The 16,441-nt window shown below is 40.8% G+C and overlaps 1 protein-coding gene and 1 pseudogene across 1 annotated transcript; one reads left to right on the top strand and one right to left on the bottom strand.

Annotated features, from left to right (window-relative positions):
* Positions 1-328: 328 nt before the first annotated feature.
* On the bottom strand, positions 329-12,108 carry LOC100704322 (immunoglobulin superfamily member 22). Its single transcript, XM_025908470.1, is given in 26 exon segments — positions 329-543; positions 686-765; positions 906-972; positions 1,070-1,250; positions 1,387-1,533; positions 1,626-1,718; positions 1,720-1,805; positions 1,808-1,918; positions 2,100-2,158; positions 2,160-2,597; positions 2,599-2,683; positions 3,138-3,212; positions 3,215-3,318; positions 4,238-4,491; positions 4,494-4,516; positions 5,809-5,952; positions 6,040-6,159; positions 6,942-7,226; positions 7,931-8,116; positions 8,403-8,445; positions 8,890-8,997; positions 9,262-9,436; positions 9,656-9,749; positions 9,859-9,958; positions 11,271-11,407; positions 12,068-12,108. Coding segments are annotated over 21 exon segments (2,817 nt in total). The 5' UTR covers positions 9,433-9,436; positions 9,656-9,749; positions 9,859-9,958; positions 11,271-11,407; positions 12,068-12,108; the 3' UTR covers positions 329-543; positions 686-728.
* LOC112847596 (uncharacterized) lies at positions 4,946-5,064 on the top strand (annotated as a pseudogene).
* Positions 12,109-16,441: the final 4,333 nt, after the last annotated feature.

Genomic DNA, 16,441 nt, shown 5'->3' with positions numbered 1-16,441 from the left:
TGCAAAAAACTAAGCAAAAAACCCCAAACAAACCTCAAAACAAAAGACAACCAAAAACAAAGAAGTGAAAATGGATCTGTGCAGACTGTCCTAAAAACTTTGTTGTACCTGAGGCCCTGTAGCACTTTGAGGTAAACAAGTTCTTGTTTTTGTTTGAAATACATCTTGAGGGAACTTTGATTTTTGTTTTTTAAAGCACAGTCCAATACGCCAAGCAATGCTGGGCGTGCAAGAAAAGAAAGATATCTGACAACGGCTCCAGCCTGCCTTCAAGCACAGGTCATTGTAATTACATGGTACAGATCCGCAAAGTAAGCCATGGGGATAAGTGAGCTTTAAATTGTGGCCTTTTGCATAATTGGCAGAAAACTATTCTCACACTATTGTCTGTTGTGGATGTGGTGCAACGTGTACCGTGAATTAACTTGGTTTGATTTGAATCTTAAGTTCACACACAAACTAGAGCAACAAACTGGAGGTTTTTTTAATAGGTGGCCTGATGCAGAGTCCTGTGAAACAAGCTATTCTGGAAGAACTGGACACCTAGAAGGAAAAAAAAATCATTTTTCTTCTATTCTTTTCTTTCTTTCTTATTTTTTTTTAAGACAGAAAAGCATTTGTGAGCTAAAGATAAAAGACAATCTCTCTGGCTGAACGAGCTGACTAATGAGGAGCACAAACGTACCAAACATTTAGCCACTCCTGAAGGAAGAGTGAGAGTCTGACCTCTAGTGTTTGTCAAAAGTATTACCAGAATTGCAAAACCTAAAAACAGAAAAGGGTAACTACAGCATGCCAAACGGTTATAATCGGTGATAAACAGAACTTAGTCAAGCCAGAATGAGTGAAAATACCAACAGCAATGTAAGAATGAGAGAAGTGGCCAATTATAGAAGACTCCTTACAAAATAAGCTTCTCTTTGTTTTTCTGATTAGCCAGGCAGCTCTCCAGCAGACCCTTGTCATCTTTATCTGGAAGTCACCACATACAGATATATATTTAGTAAGGTAATATCATTATAAATTATTAATTATTCCACTCTCCACCCTCTCTCATTGTAGAACCTACCATACACCACTAGGCTACAGGCACACTTGACCATCCCCAGAGGGTTTTCCAGCACCAGAGTGTATTCTACATTGTCTTGAGCTCCACAAGTGGGGATGACTAGAGTGCACACTCCATTAACTGTGCGGTGCCAAAAGCGAGTGGAATCAGAGATCATGGATTCCCCTTGATACCAGCAAGCCTACAAAGGGGAAATATTTTTACTTGTGGGCAACAGAAGTGAACATCTGTGTGTACAAAGATTATACACACAGATGTTTTAAATTTTGCTTCACATACATTATGGTTGCTGGTATCAGCAGCCATGTCTTTCATACCTGTGGAGTTGGCAGCCCCTGTTAGGCACAGCTCATGGTGCAGTCATGTCCTCTGAGAACGGCTTGGTCCTTCAGGGGCAGCAGGAAAGTAAGTTTAACATGACTTTGAGGTAATGCATATTCCTTCCCCTGAAGGCTGCTGATGCTCTTTTGGAAACACACAGCAGACATAAATAAATCTGAGTGAAGAGCGTGTATAGCCATCTGATATGTATAATATAGGAAAGACTGAGAAATACACTACTTTTACCTGTCACCTTGGCGATGACGAAAAGTTGCTTTGAATCTAAGGGATCCCTGTCACCAACTGAATTCTGTGCAGTGACCCTAAAAATAGTACTTCCTTCCTGGAAGCAGTCCAGTAACAGTGTACTTGCTAATGAAAACACACTCAGTTACAGTAAACCAGGAAGCTGTACATAATGTGTTGCCTGATCCTCATCAGCCAGGTCAGGGGTGTGATCCCATTGCAGAGTCACTGTGTCCGGGATCTCCTCCACCAACTGGAGGTTCTTTGGCGGCTGGGGAACATCTGAGTACAGCAGCAGGAGAACAAGAGGAAGAAATTACTGTAAATTTCTCTTGACAGATCTGGAAGTTTGTATAAAGCCATAAAAGCAGCAAAAATGCATCTGAAGGGACTTCTTGTTACAAAATATAATCATTAAAGAAGGACAAAGTGGGGAGTAAATAATGAAGCATTGGTCACTTACCTATAACCTTGACATGGACTTCATAGTGAGCCTCTCCATAGTTATTCTTCAGGAGAACAGATGCCAGAGTCAAGTCGCTGAGTTGAAGAAATGAATGACTGGGAGTGATTCTTGGTGTTTGTGATGACCTGTCTTCCTGTGCTGAGAATGCCATCTTGGATATAAGTATGTCTGACTGGATTTTTGTGGTTTGTGTTTTGAGGTACAGTTATTACATACTCCTGAAGAGAAAGACAACTGTTAAATATTAGCCACTTTATTTCACTGATGAAGTCTTACACTGAAGCTGAAGTCAAGGCAAATTTCCTTTCCAGCCTGGAAAACCACACGATTATGGCCAATACACCTTCTGCTAGCTCACTGGGCTCCCCCACCCCTTTTTCATTGACAGCTTGGACACGAAAGTGGTACTTCATCCGCTCCTGAAGTCCCACCACTGTGAAGGCAGTATAGGAGACGGGGATCTTAGTGGCTTTCCTCCACGTCTCAGCATCTCCTTGATGGGCATGGAGGAGTCCACTTTAGAGAAATGGAGGAGTTTGTGGAATCAGACACACCCAGGTTCCTCACTAGGCCAGGAGCTGCTTCAGGGGAAAATTACATTTATAATACTGTTGAATAAATCAAATATTTAGGTACAGAAATAAAAGGAACATTTACTATAAATGAAAGCTGAACATAAACTCCACATATAAAAAGTGAATGAACTCTGGGATTTTTTGTTTTTTTTAAATGGCCAACAGGGGCATAAAAAAAGCGAAACCATACATTAGAAATGGCAAAACTTTACACTTAATTTTTGACCTGAGTAAAAATTTTCCAAATCACTGTATGGTCTAAGTTGCTAGTTTCAAGTCTTTTTTAATACAGTATGGTATCCATTTAGAGTAAAATAGGTGATAAAGCAAATGACTACCAAAGTGGTTATGACACAAATTCAAAACTCAAAGCTTCAATATGGGAGCCTACATACTGATGGGCTACATCCTGCTGATTCAGGAAAGAAAATAAATAAGACACTGTGAGGGGAAGACTTACATGCTGGATTTTTAGCCAGCATGGGATTAGAAATGTTGCTGGGAGTGCCTGCACCAGCCCTGTTTACACTGGTCACTCATACTCCATATCTTCCACCAATCCATACACCATGAAGTTGGATTCTGGAAACAGTAATAAAGGTGTGAATGTGCCAGATGTGAATGTAGCATCAGTAAGGAACCTAGGTTAGGAGTCAGGGGTTTTTAGATAAAATGCTAAAATGGGCACTTCGGCTTGTAACAGTAACACTGATTTCAGTAAAAAGTTTGCAGTGATGCATGAGATAGCTTGGCTTGGCACGCTGCTCCAAGCCTGACCAGTGAGTAGCTCCTTATGGATTTGCAGCCTTTCTTTCTCCTCAGTTCACAGATGTAGCCGTGAACTGAGGCTCCTCCATCACTGGCTGGAGGACTCCAACTCACTGTCACGGTGTTCTTAGTTAAATTAGACACCTGAGGCTGTGATGCTGTACCTGGAGGCTCTGGATAAGTGGATTTTAAACAGTTGTCAATAGACATCTCAAATCCAGGATATGAAACTTTTAGCATGGCAATGAAGTTGAACTACAGTGAACTGTAAACCACAAAGCACTTCTCTTTACCTTTCACCTCCAGTTGGACCGTGGTGCACCACGGGCCTCCTCTGTCTCCAGAGGGTCACTCATTCCCTTTCCATTGATGGCTGTGATGCAATGCTAGTATGCATGGCCCTCCTCCACTTTGTCATCAATGAAGGCATTAATGCTACTATCCAGTTATCCAACCCTGTTCCAGGACCTCTTGCCTACCATACAGCGATCGATCACAAACTGGTGACCTGCTTACCCCCGTTGTCCCTCCGAGCCTTCCGTTTCATCTTGATACACTTCTCTGACAGTTCAAGTAACTTAACTTTCCCTTGAGGAGGCTTTGGGCGGTCTAAAGAAAGTGATGTGTTAGTTAAATACAAACCTCCGTTTGAAAAAGTGCTTTAAATTGATATGATTGTGTGATTTCATCCACCAATCACAATGAGTTGCACGTCAGTAACAGCAGCACCACAGTCGCTCTTGAGACAACGCATAAATGTGCCACTAATCTTCTCTCAGGCATCAAGTAAACATCCAAAGTGAATTAAAAAACAACTGTATCTGCATATGAAACAAGATGACACTGTTTATTTTAATCCACCTGCTCAGCACCAATGAGGTGCTATTATCTGTCCGCTCCACCTTGGTCCTCTCATCCTCCATAACCTTCACACCATCTTTATACCTGGTAAGCTTAGGATCTGGTTTGCCTTTGAAGAGGATGTTAATGGTGGCTGTGTGGCCTGCCTTTACAGTCACTGGCTGAGCCCCCAACAAGTCCAGTGGTCAGAGGAATCAATTTCTGGAGGGTCTAGGAAAATGAGATCATATATAGATGGGATTCCATTGATTCTCTGCAGTCTTTATTTTTTAGTACAGTTTTTCAAAGCTTTGAGAAAAGCTTTGGTATCCAAAAGAGTAGCAAAGATGACTACAAACTAATAATAAGCATTTTTAGGGTCTGTGACCCAGCGTTTTGAGTTTATTTTGTGTTTTTGATTTTTATTAAGTTAGTTTTCCATAATATAAAGCTCTTGTGGTATTATTTAGTTAGGGTTTTGTTTCACCCATGTCTCCATGATTTATGAGTCTTTTCTTGTCCTCTATATAGTCTGTCTTGTCCACATTGTTTTACTTTCTGTCATGCCAGTGCTATGTGCTATGTTCCATGTCTCCTCAGTTATTTCATGTCTGCGTGTTCCATGTTCTAATTGTCAAGCTTGTGTTGCCATGTTTGCTTTCCTACGGCCATACCACCCTGAGCACACCCGATCTTGCCTGATCTTGGAAGTTAAGCAGGGTTGGGCTTGGTTAGTACTTGGATGGGAGACTGCCTGGGAAGACCAGATGCTGTAAGCTTAGATACATTTCACAGCATGTTGTACTTGTATAACTATGCATGTGACAAATAAAGAATCTTGTTTCCTGTTTTATTGTGAAAGTCCCTGTGCAGTATGTCTAGTTTTGCTTCCCCTTGTCTCGTTAGGTCTGATTTGTGTGCTGTGTTCCCACCTGTTCCCCATCCTCTCATTATCCTTCTGTGTATTTAAGTCCTTTGTCTTCCTCTGCTCAGGGTCTGGTCGTCTGTTTGTCTGGTTACGTGGTCATGTGAGTTTTGGCTTTTCATGTATCAGGTTTTTCCCCTCAAGCTCATGTTCTGTCTCACGTTATAGTTTTTCATGTTCCTGTTCAGGCCATGTTCATGTCACAGTTTTCATGTTTTAGTTTCTCCCAGTTTAGGTTCTAGTTTTAGGTCTCGCCCCCTGTTTGCTTTGCTTTGTTTTTTGTGTTAATGTTTGTCAACAAAATAAACGGCTTGCTTTTTGTTAAACTTTATTCCTGTCCCTCGTGTGTCTGCATTTAGGTCCACGCTCATCAAACACATCAGCCATTCTGGCCGTGACAGTATGCCCAAAGATACAAAATAAACTCAAAACGCCGGGTCACAGACCCAGCCCCTGACACAATGAAAGCATTTGGTTTGCCTGAATTTCAGTGTTTGTCTGACTTTTCAATGTAACAGTAACAGGAAGCTTTCTAGTGTAGTAAAGACCTGCCTCACTTGTAAATACACACTTCGTACACACGCAAACATACACTAACCTGCAATACTGAGCACAGCCTCACTTTCTGCCCCTTTAGCTCTGAATGTGTACTTGCTCTCATGGGACTCGTTCACACCAGAGAAGATTAGTTTGTGCACAGCTCCCTGTTTTACCAGCTGAACTCCATTCAGCTTCGAAAACTGTTAAGTTTAACACAAAAGGATGGATGAAAAAGACCAAAAATTAGTCAAATTTACAGTTCAGGATTAACAGCTAACAAGTCTTTTATCCACCCCATCCTTCAGCCATACTCCATCCACCTCATCATCAAGAACAACACTCAGCTCTGCAGGGGAGCCTGTAGAACACTGAACATCTGACATAGCACTCTTCAGTGAGGCAAAACACTCTGGCAACACACAGAGAAAAAGAACTTGGAGAGAATTAGCATTCATAGAATTCATTATTAATCAGTTATGCAGTGTTGTTAGATTTTCAAAGTTTTTTCCATTGCCTTGGCTTTGGCTGATTCAAAAATGTTATCTGAAATCTGCAAAAGAAACATGTTTTACTCTCTAAAATATGCCAGTAGTATTTTACATCCAAAATGATCCATCTAATTGTCAGAAGCCGAAAGGTGGAAGTCACGAGCATGAGAATTGTAAAATATATTTACAGAACTTAAGAGCAGTAAGCAATTTGTGAACATGGTGGAGTCTGCTCAGATAAAAATTCTGCAGGGGTAACAGCCTGAAAGAGGAGTAAGGATGTGTGGGAGTGCAACAAGGGAGAGACAAAAGAATATAGGAAGTTACAGAAGAATGAAGAAGATAGATCGCCATACTTGCAAGTCTTTCCACTGCAGTGTTGCAAGGGAGAGCATTGGGTGTTTGCCTGATAAGAATCTGTGGCTAACAGTACAACAGTAGGAGCACTTATTCTCACCACTACTCTGTTACTGTGCAGTACTATAATAATACACACAGTAGGCCTGTGTTTTGTTTTCACAGAGCATTTTTTTGGCACTGACAGTCTGTTTTGTTCTGAACAGCACTGTGTTATTTTTCTATTTCTCTGTTGCTGTAACTGCAGTTTACTGTATTGTTTGATCAGTGGAGGAACACATGCACCTTCACCTTATACTCCAAGAAAATGTAAGGGTTCTTTTTCTCTACACAGCAGAATTCTTACCATCCACAGTGACTTTAGCAGACGTGACATATTCGTATGTATCGTTCTCCTGAGTGCAGACAACAGAGTACTCTCCCTCATCTGCCAGCTGACACTCTTCTATAATAACCTCAGCCCTTTTCCCCTCACGCATGAAGATGTAGCGCCCGCTTGCTGTGATATCACACCCATCCTTCAGCCAGTGAATGTGCACGTCCTTGGAGCTCATCTCACACTCCAGGCGGGCTGTGCTTCTCTCATGCACACAGACATTCTTCAAATGGCTGGTAAACTTGATGGGAAAGCCTATATAGAATTAAGACAGAGGAAGAATGAAAAAAAGAGAGACGCTTTAGCGCTAATGTGGACTTTATTAGCATACTACACTTACAAAGTTTTAGTAATTTTAGAAGTAGAAGCACAGACACTGATGATTACAAGGTGAAAGTATGAACAGAATTTAAATGCTTGTGCACTTATTAGGCTTGTTCTTTATATTCAGCCCCAGAAAAAAAAAGATAGAGCGTACTCATATTCATGAATAACTATAATTAACACAACCTCAATTGCCATGCTTCTCTTGGTGCAAACCCAGAGGACAGCCACATGTCCTTGTAAAGATATTTACATGCCCCAACTTGCACCTTGGGCAAGTAAATGTCTTGTTAGGCAGAGCTGTAATAAATGAGCTTGTTGTGAGCAGGGATTTGGTTGGATTACTTTCAACTGAGCACTAGGAGGGAGGATTTATTGCACTACCCATACATCTTCATTTAAAAAACAGGGAAGATGATGTTGTTTTGCATAGCTACGAAGGAGCGAAGCTTCTAATCTCAGGGGAGGAAAACAAGGCAGTGGCTGGTCATATCTCAACTGTGAAGGTTTGTTTCCCTAGAAATATTAGCTTCAACAAGACAGCTCTGTCGGGAAAAACAAAACATAACAAAATAAGACAAACTAGTTTTTTTGTGTTGGTAAATGCAATTAAATCCTGGTATGCTGGTCCATACGTTCAATAAAAAGTAGCAAGGTGGCAGTGAGGTCTCCAGTGCTGATTGTATAGTTTCCAGTGTCAGTGGCTTTCACATCCTTAATCTTTAAGGTGTAGGTCAGACCATCCTCAGACAGAGGGACATCAGACTTTTCATCTCTTTTTCCCCCCTTTTCCTTTACCTGCAAAACCACTTCTGGGAAAACTATTTCCACATTACGTTCCAGTGTTTTATATTTCCTCAAACAATGGCAGTATACTGTATCTGTGGGTTCCTTTTTTTGGAGTAACTGAGATGTCAAGAAATTCAGGAAATAATCTTTAAAAAGCATTTTCAGTCTCATCCTGTGTGGGATATCATATGATAGTGTAAAAGTGTAATTAAATGCTATGATTCTCTTCCTGAACTGCACACTAACCTTCCAGATAAGGGGTCAATCTGTTTTCTTGGAAAGATGAACCTCAAACACAGCAGTCTCTCGCTCATTTACTCTTTTTTTGGCTTGAAGTCAGACATGACTTTAAGCAGTTCATCTGAATGAGATATAGCAGAAGACAAGAAGGGTTTTTATTGATCATTCAAGTAAACATATCCAAGGATTCCAAGCCAACTAGCTATGGATCTGGGGTTTTTTTTTGACATGTGCGTTTCTGAGTAATATGAACTAAGTGAGAAAGTCTGATCTCTGGGTCAAATAAATACTGACACTGAATGGAGGGGATAAAATATGACATGGTGTTACATAATGCAAATGTAAAGAAAGCATGTAAAAATAAGTATGTAAATGGAGTCAGTAAATACAATGAAATCTGTATTATGAGCAGTGAGAAGGAGAGTACTGGACCCGCTGCAGCTCTGCGCCCTGAATTGCAAGCACAACGCAGAGATGAGGGGAGAAATCACAAGCGATTTATGTCATGGTAACATTCATAAATAAGCAGACTTTGACACTGAACCAGAAAACTGATGTGCTTTACCAAAAAACACTGCATCATGATGTTTGGATCCTTCAGTTCCAAGACAGTGTCGAACACGATGTCAGCTTTGGCGGAGATGTCTTCCAGGGGCTTCAAGACACGCACCATCTTGTAAAAACATATCAAATGTAGAAATATTTATTTATTTAATAAACCTAATAAAAAATGACATATGACATTTTGAATTATTTCCCATCTTCACATCAGTTGACTTTTGCTTTCTAACTTAACTTTGTCGCAGAGTTGTGTAAACTTTTATCAGTTCTCCCTTGCTCTATTTTAAGCTGTTTTTTTAAAATATCATATCCCAAACCTGTTCATCTTCATTTGATCCTGTGTCATGTGTGCAAGCTGTCTGTGTCACAGGTCTACCTCCACCTCCACTGTCTTCTTCATCTCCTTGAACTTCTCGAGAATGCCTCTGATGTCGCTGAAGCCATACTCAGCACAGATCCTCCCATAGTCCTTCTTGTCAGCTCCAGCCAGGATCTTTAACATCTCCTCCTCTGTAGGTGGCTTCTTCTTCTCCCCTCTCTTCTCCATACCTCTGCAAAAGAAGAAAGATCTTACACAGGAAGCACTTATACAGGTATATACTATGCTTGTTTGCATGCATGACATAGCATATGAATATGTGCGATGGCAGCTGAAAAGCATCTTCCTCAGTCCCACCAGCAACCCTTTAGATCTTGTCCTGTGGGTATTTCTGGATACATGCACAAAAAAATATATGTCTGGCACTTGATCAGAGAGTGCTCCATCACACCTTGACAGGTTCTAGGAGTGTCACAGCTAGTATTAGACAACATGTGTGTGCTCCTGCCGCTTCTTCAGCATCTTTTTGAAGTCCATTGGTGGGTCTGGAAACAAAGAGAAAGCAACTTTCACCTGAGGCACTAGGAGAAAACTGGAGGCAAATTGTGATGATGGCTTCCAAACAACACATGCTGTACGATATGGCTGCCTTACTTTCTGTAACACTGAGCGATATGGAGAAGGCGGCATCTCTGTGCTTGTTGGAGGCAGCGCACTTGTAGACATCGGCATCCTCCAAGGTCAGATTTTTGATCTAATTTGGAGAGAAGGTATTAGACATTAGATAAATGACTAATGAAGGAAAAAGCAACGTGTCTAGTTGCAGTGAGACTTTTCAAACTGTCACACTGTCATTCAGGTCATTTTTATCCCATTGCAGTACTCGTTTTAAGCAGTAGAAGGCAGTGGCATGCTAGGAATAACTCCTCAACACATAGCATTGGAATTTAACAGTCATCCCTTACCAGAGAAACAGATGGCAAGGGGAGATGCATATGTCAGCACCCACAAGTTAATTGCTTTATAATAGCTATTTAAGCTTCAGTTAAGCTCCCCGGCTGGTACAGAGAAAGCACTAAATCCACTCTGGAGTGGTTATAGATAAAAGGTTCAGTGAGAGTTTTTTTTCCCGTCCTATCTACTTTTCCTCATGATGCATGGTGTGCCGTCTCACTTGACAGCACCAAAACGGCGGGGCTGTTCAGCTTAATGATAGGCTGTACAGAGATACCACGCCCAGAAAGAGTATTTCACCTTTTAAAGCAACACATTTTTACTACGTACCCTAAACCCTGAATTCACACTTCCAGATAATGACGCTGAAATTACACTCTTAACTTTAAAAAAAAATAATGACATGATTTATTTGTCAAAATAGTAACATTCAGTGAAAAACTTAAGAAAACAGAGTACACAAGAACATGCAAAGCTACAGTAAATACTACTTACATCTATAGTGTTAGATGACTAAAATTAAACAGGGATGCTCATCAGATATAACACAAGCTTAAAATTAGTCAGCGGCAACACAATGACAGTGAACAAAATCAATCCCTTAACGTTTTAAAACATAACAAAAAAGGGGGAAATTTAATCTTCTTCTTCTTCTACTTTCAGCTGCTCACTTTAGGAGTTGTCTTAGCCCATCATCTGCCTCCATCTTACCCTATCTCTAGGGCATTCTTCTCTGTCACACCAACAGTCTGCATGTCCTCCTTCACTACATCCATGAATCTTCTCTGTGATCTTCCTCTTTTCCTCCTGCCTGGTAACATCCTGGCCAAATATATCACAATCCCTCCTCTGCTCATGTCCAAACCATCTCAGCTTCACCTCTCTAACTTTGTCTCCAAACCATTCAGCCTGAGCTGTCCCTCTGATGTATTCATTTCTAATCTTGTCCATCCTGGTCACTCTTAATGAAAATCTTAACATCTTTACCTCTGCGACCTCCAGATCTGCTTCCTGTCCTTTTTGTCATACATCATGGCAGGTCTAACTAGTATTTTGTAGATCAAATTTCCAATTAGGCCAAGGATAAGTAATGTAGTTTTACAGTTTCAAACCTTCAGTATATGCTGTTTGTCAATGTTGTCGTGGGAAGATTTTGTTGCCACAGACAGTGGGAACCCACTAGCTCGCTCCCAGCTCACACTGGGCTGAGGATTCCCAGTCACATTTGCCTTGAATGCAGCATTGTCACCTATGAATGACAAAGAGACAGATCGGGTTAAGATTTATATTTTGCTATAACAGTTGCCATAACATTAAATGATTTAGGATCATCATTTTCTGCTTTCCTTTTGAGACAAGTAGCTGTAGGGTCATTCCATGAATGATAATAGCCTGGCTACTCTGCAGTATTCTGCATATTGTGATGGGCGAGCTTCTCCAAGTCTCTTAATCTATAATTTACAGGTAGAAGTAGAGTGAATCAGATTCAAACACGTAGATTTTATGCTAAAAAGGCACTAGTATTCAGCATAAGCAGCAAAGGCTTTCTTCAATAGAGGTGATGAGAACCATAAAGTCTTTATCAGAGTATTTCTGTCCTCAGTGAGGTCTTTGTTAGGGCTTTAATCAGATGCAACCCACAGTACCTTCACTCAGTAAGAAAAAATGTTTACCTAAAGTTTTCATATCACATTAAACTTTTGTTTCCCAGTGGAGTTCTGTTTGTGTCATCCAGTGTTTCCAGGCAAATCATGGGCAAGTGTCTAAATTTGGCTGGTGCACGCTTTTCTTATAGTCTCAAGGGCTCACACTTGTTTGCAATACAATGTGAGGAGAGATTCTGCGAGTTGCAAAGGGCATTTTGTGAAATTTCAAGCTGCTGTGGAATAGAAAGAATGGTTCACCTCACCCTGTTGGGCAGTGATGGGGCGTAGCTTCGCTTCAAAATCTGGGACAGACTCTCCCTCTGGGAGTTGGGGGGATTTTTGTACCTGGTTGAAGGACTCCACCACAGCGAAGGTCTTACAATGAACCCCAGAGTGCTCTAAAGGTGAGTCAAGTACATCCACGGTAAGACTATCAGAATATTGTGCAAACAGGTAACCTAAGTTACGGCAGTCTAAAGTGCAAAATTGTTTCTTTTCCTTTTTTTTTTAGAAAAGAGAAGAGAACTGAGGCCTGACTCCATCTCAGTGCTGAGAAGTCTGCAGGAGTTCATAAACTTTATTTTTGCTCTCTACATTAGGGGATTTGACATGTTTGTTGAAGCTAATCATTGATGTCAGTTAATTATGTTGCTTTTGCTTATAGCAAAGACAGCTCTATTAGATAGTCCTTCATTGCCTGTCTCATAATATCAAAGATTTAGCTCTAAGAATCCCAGAATGAAGGAGGATCTCCTTGCATGCAATATCCCTACCCTCTGCGCTCCTTGCAAAGCCCTGAGCCACTCTAGGATACTTTTTGGAGCTCATGGTGGAGGTGAAGGTGGACGAGCTGGAGGAAGAGGTCATCTGCCTCTCTCACATGTGCTGTTCTGTGGGCTCTGCTTTGACCCCTGCAGTCTGGAGGAGCTCTGCTGCCATGGGGCGACCGTGGCTCAGGGATTGGGAAGCTCATCAGTAACTGGAAGGTTGCCGGTTCGATCCCCCTGCTCTCTCTGTCCTGGTCATTGTGTCCTTGGGCAAGACACTTTGCCCTACCGCTGATGGTGCGATATGGCAGCCTCACTTTTGTCAGTCTGCCCCAGGGCAGCTGTGGCTACAACTGTAGTTTGCCTCCACTAGTGAGTGAATGAATAGTGGAATTGTAAAGCGCTTTGGGTGCCTAGAAAAGTGCTATATAAATGCAATCCATTATTATTATTATTATGATGGTGATGTAAAGGTGGTGTGAACTGTACCTGGCTTTAAGTAGACACCAACAGAGATGTGAAAGTAGAGTTTTACAAATGGCAGACGGTAATTATTGGGGTCCCACTTCCGTGGAGTTAGGTGCAACATAATTTAACTCTAGTGGATAAGATGGGACAAATGCACATCGTAACCAATTGACACACTGATACAGCTAATATCCTATATTGTGACTTAATAGGACAAGCGGACGAACCGCTAGCCCTCTGTTCGTGCTTATATACCTGAATGTGTTTAGGTCTATATAAAAGTGTTCCAGTTGGATTAACACACTCTTCCTGTGGTGATTGGGTTTGTGTTCCCAAAAGCATGTAAGATTGTAACTCACCTCCCTTCCTCTGCTCATTCCCTGTCCTTTTCTTGCTTCGCCATCCCCTTTCAGCAGCGACTACAATAGGCCTTTGCCTTTTCCAGTCTCACACCAAGATCCAATTAAAAAGGTAATCCACACACCTGCTGTGTGAGATAAAGCATTGTGTTTGTATCACCGATGAACTGTGCTCCTTCTTTCTTACTTTGAATTTGGATTTGTCCCTCATGCCCAGCCCTCATTTCTTTTCACATGTGTAGCCGTGTATCTACTTCTTTGTGTGGACATAATGAATACACACTATGAGAAGCTGAAGGAACAATACTGGACATATAAAACCTCCGTGAAAGTATGAGCAAATGTCAAGCTCCGTATACTGTTACCTACTAGATAGGACTTTTTTAACAAAAGAAAAGAACCGAACATGCATTTCACTACACGTGAGCATGTTTACATGTGAGCTTGTGTACAAATCCAACCTTTTTTCCTCACCCTGGGTTTTGCATGTAAATTTGACTTTAAAAGCCAAAGAAGTGAGCAATTAACCTCAACATGAGTGATAAAAAATGTAAATCCAAGAAGTTTATGCAAGTTTTGCCTCCTGCAGCAAATAACTACACATTGAGAGCTAATTAGTGCTGTAAGCTTTGATACCTGCCATAGAGAGTCGTTTTTAAGCAGCCCCAGCAAACTCTTTGATGGTATAACTCTACAGTCTAACCGAGTAGCAAGTGACTGCAAGCTACAAAGTGCTGAACAGGTTGCTGTCTCACTGCAAGTGGAACACAAGAACGTCTTTTCTCCCTGCCTACTTCTCTGCCTCTTTGTTCAGTGTCCTTGATCTCTCTCTCTCAGCAGCCAGCATGGCAAATTGCAAAAGGATTTTTATTCCCCCCTTGGCTCTATTATTTCAGAAAAAAACAAGACACACAGCCAACCAAACTTACTTGTTACAGCAAAGCTTTTAGTTTTTCATAGATTTAGTCTGCGCCCAAGGTTTCTGGTTATGCTGCTTCCAGCCCAAATGTCTCCTCTTATGATGTTCTTAATCCACACAATGCTCCACTCTCTGTGGGATCCTGCCAGTTTGGTCTCCACATTTTTCTCGAGTCTTTTTTGGTGAATGAGCCATGATAGGGCACTCAGTTTGAACCCCTGCTGTGTCCTGTCTCTGGACAAATAAGGCTGTGATCTGTTCTGGGTTATGATTGCTGAGGCTACACTCAGTTGGGCCATAATGCTAATATTTCCCACAGGTCACTTTGTTTGATGGTGCTCTGTGGGCTATTGCAGGCATTAATGTTCTCCAAAGAGCATGTGCTGACAGAGAGTTTCTAGCAGCCTCCATTTCTGATGAACGTTTTCCTTTCTGCTTCGGTGTCAGAGGTCTCAGTATATCATTACAAGTGGAAAATGTATGTACATCTAGCAATGATACATCCATTAACCAATACATTATCATCCTCTGCTCTCAGACCTTGCGTGTCCTTGTGTGCTCTTGTTAAAAAGCTTGGCTATACTATGTGCCAAGAGCTGCAGAAAATTGTGTCTATCACTCCAACACAGGATAAACTGCTAAACTATAGACTGTAATAATATAATACAATATAATATAATATAATGAAGAGAAACGTTACAGCACCCCATCCCCCCCTTCTTTTTTTTTTACAATTGGGGAAATGCCTGCGGCATTTAACAGAGGAAGAAGAAGAAGTCTGTATAAATTCCACTGAGGTCACACCCTTGATGTTTTTCTGCAAATTTGCAAAAAGAAAGAAAATCACACTTTACAGTTTTCAAGAAGATAACGCAGGGGCAAAAAAATTTATTTGTCGATTCCAGTATGGCAGATAAGGAAAATTACTGATAGAAATAATAATATCTGAACACATCATTACATTAATAAAAACTTTAAAATGTCATATGCATGTTTTTTTCTTTTTACTTTTTCCTGTTCATTGTATGTCCTGTTCTTCTCTGTTTGTCCGAGTTCCTACCAAACAGATACTGAGCAAAGACCCATTTACAGCTCATTGATAAGACACAACATGCTGTTCAATAAACATGCTCGTCAGACACTTTACCAGGTAACACTTTTGTCTTCAGAACTAAATCATTCTTTGCAGCATAGATTCAAAAAGTTGCTAAAAAAAAACCTTTGTTAGAAATTTTAGTCTATATCAAGATGCTAACATCTCACAGTTTATGCAGATTTTTCTGTTTCACATCCATGATCCAAACTGTCCCTTTCAACCGCATCCCAAACATGCTCTATTGAACTGAGATGTGGTTACTGTGGAGGCCATCTGAGTAAAGCAAACTCACTATCATGTTCAGAGAAGCAGTTTGAGATGATTTGAGTTTTGTGGAATGGCGCATTCAGAGACAGAGACCGGTCACTCACTTGAAAGTTTCTCTTTTTGGAGGATTCATTGTAAACCCTCAAGATAATTGTGGGGGAAGATCAGTCAGGCCAGATCAGGCCAGCCTTCCTGTCACCAACAACCATGCCACCCTTAGAGGTATTTAAATGATCTTTCTTCTTCTTCTGATAATCAGTTAAAGTTCAGCAGGTCATCTTGACCATGTCTACATCGCTAAATGCATTTAGTTGCCACCATATAATTAGCTATTCTGTATAAGTGTGTTTTTGGGACATTTTTTAAATTTTCATGCTAATTCTGCTATTGCTATAAAGGATCTGAAAAAAAATCACTGGGAATGATTACTTAGTTAAAAAGTAGTTTAGAAAGTAGCACATGAAAAAGTTAGGGGATTGCACAATGAGATGAGAGTAACTCAAAAGAGAAAAAAAGAAAAGCAAATGTAAAAATATTGCTACAAAAGTTAAAGAAAGTTGGAAGAAAATTAGAAGTCCAGAAAGCAGTGGGAGTCTGAAGAGTCTAACAGAGAGGAGAATATTTAAATATCCAAACCAGTCCAAAAGGCAGCAGGTGGGCACAGATAGCGTTGGTGCAGTGTGAGTTCAGGGTAAAAAAGAACTGTCTGTTATGAAAACAGAAGCGCTTTAAAGGAGCACTGGTGGGAAGGCATTGATGAA

The sequence above is a fragment of the Oreochromis niloticus genome, linkage group LG7 (genome assembly GCF_001858045.2).
Source record: "Oreochromis niloticus isolate F11D_XX linkage group LG7, O_niloticus_UMD_NMBU, whole genome shotgun sequence".
Taxonomy (NCBI): domain Eukaryota; kingdom Metazoa; phylum Chordata; class Actinopteri; order Cichliformes; family Cichlidae; genus Oreochromis; species Oreochromis niloticus.
Note: the sequence above shows the minus strand (reverse complement) of the source record. Positions and strands in the feature narration are given on the sequence as shown.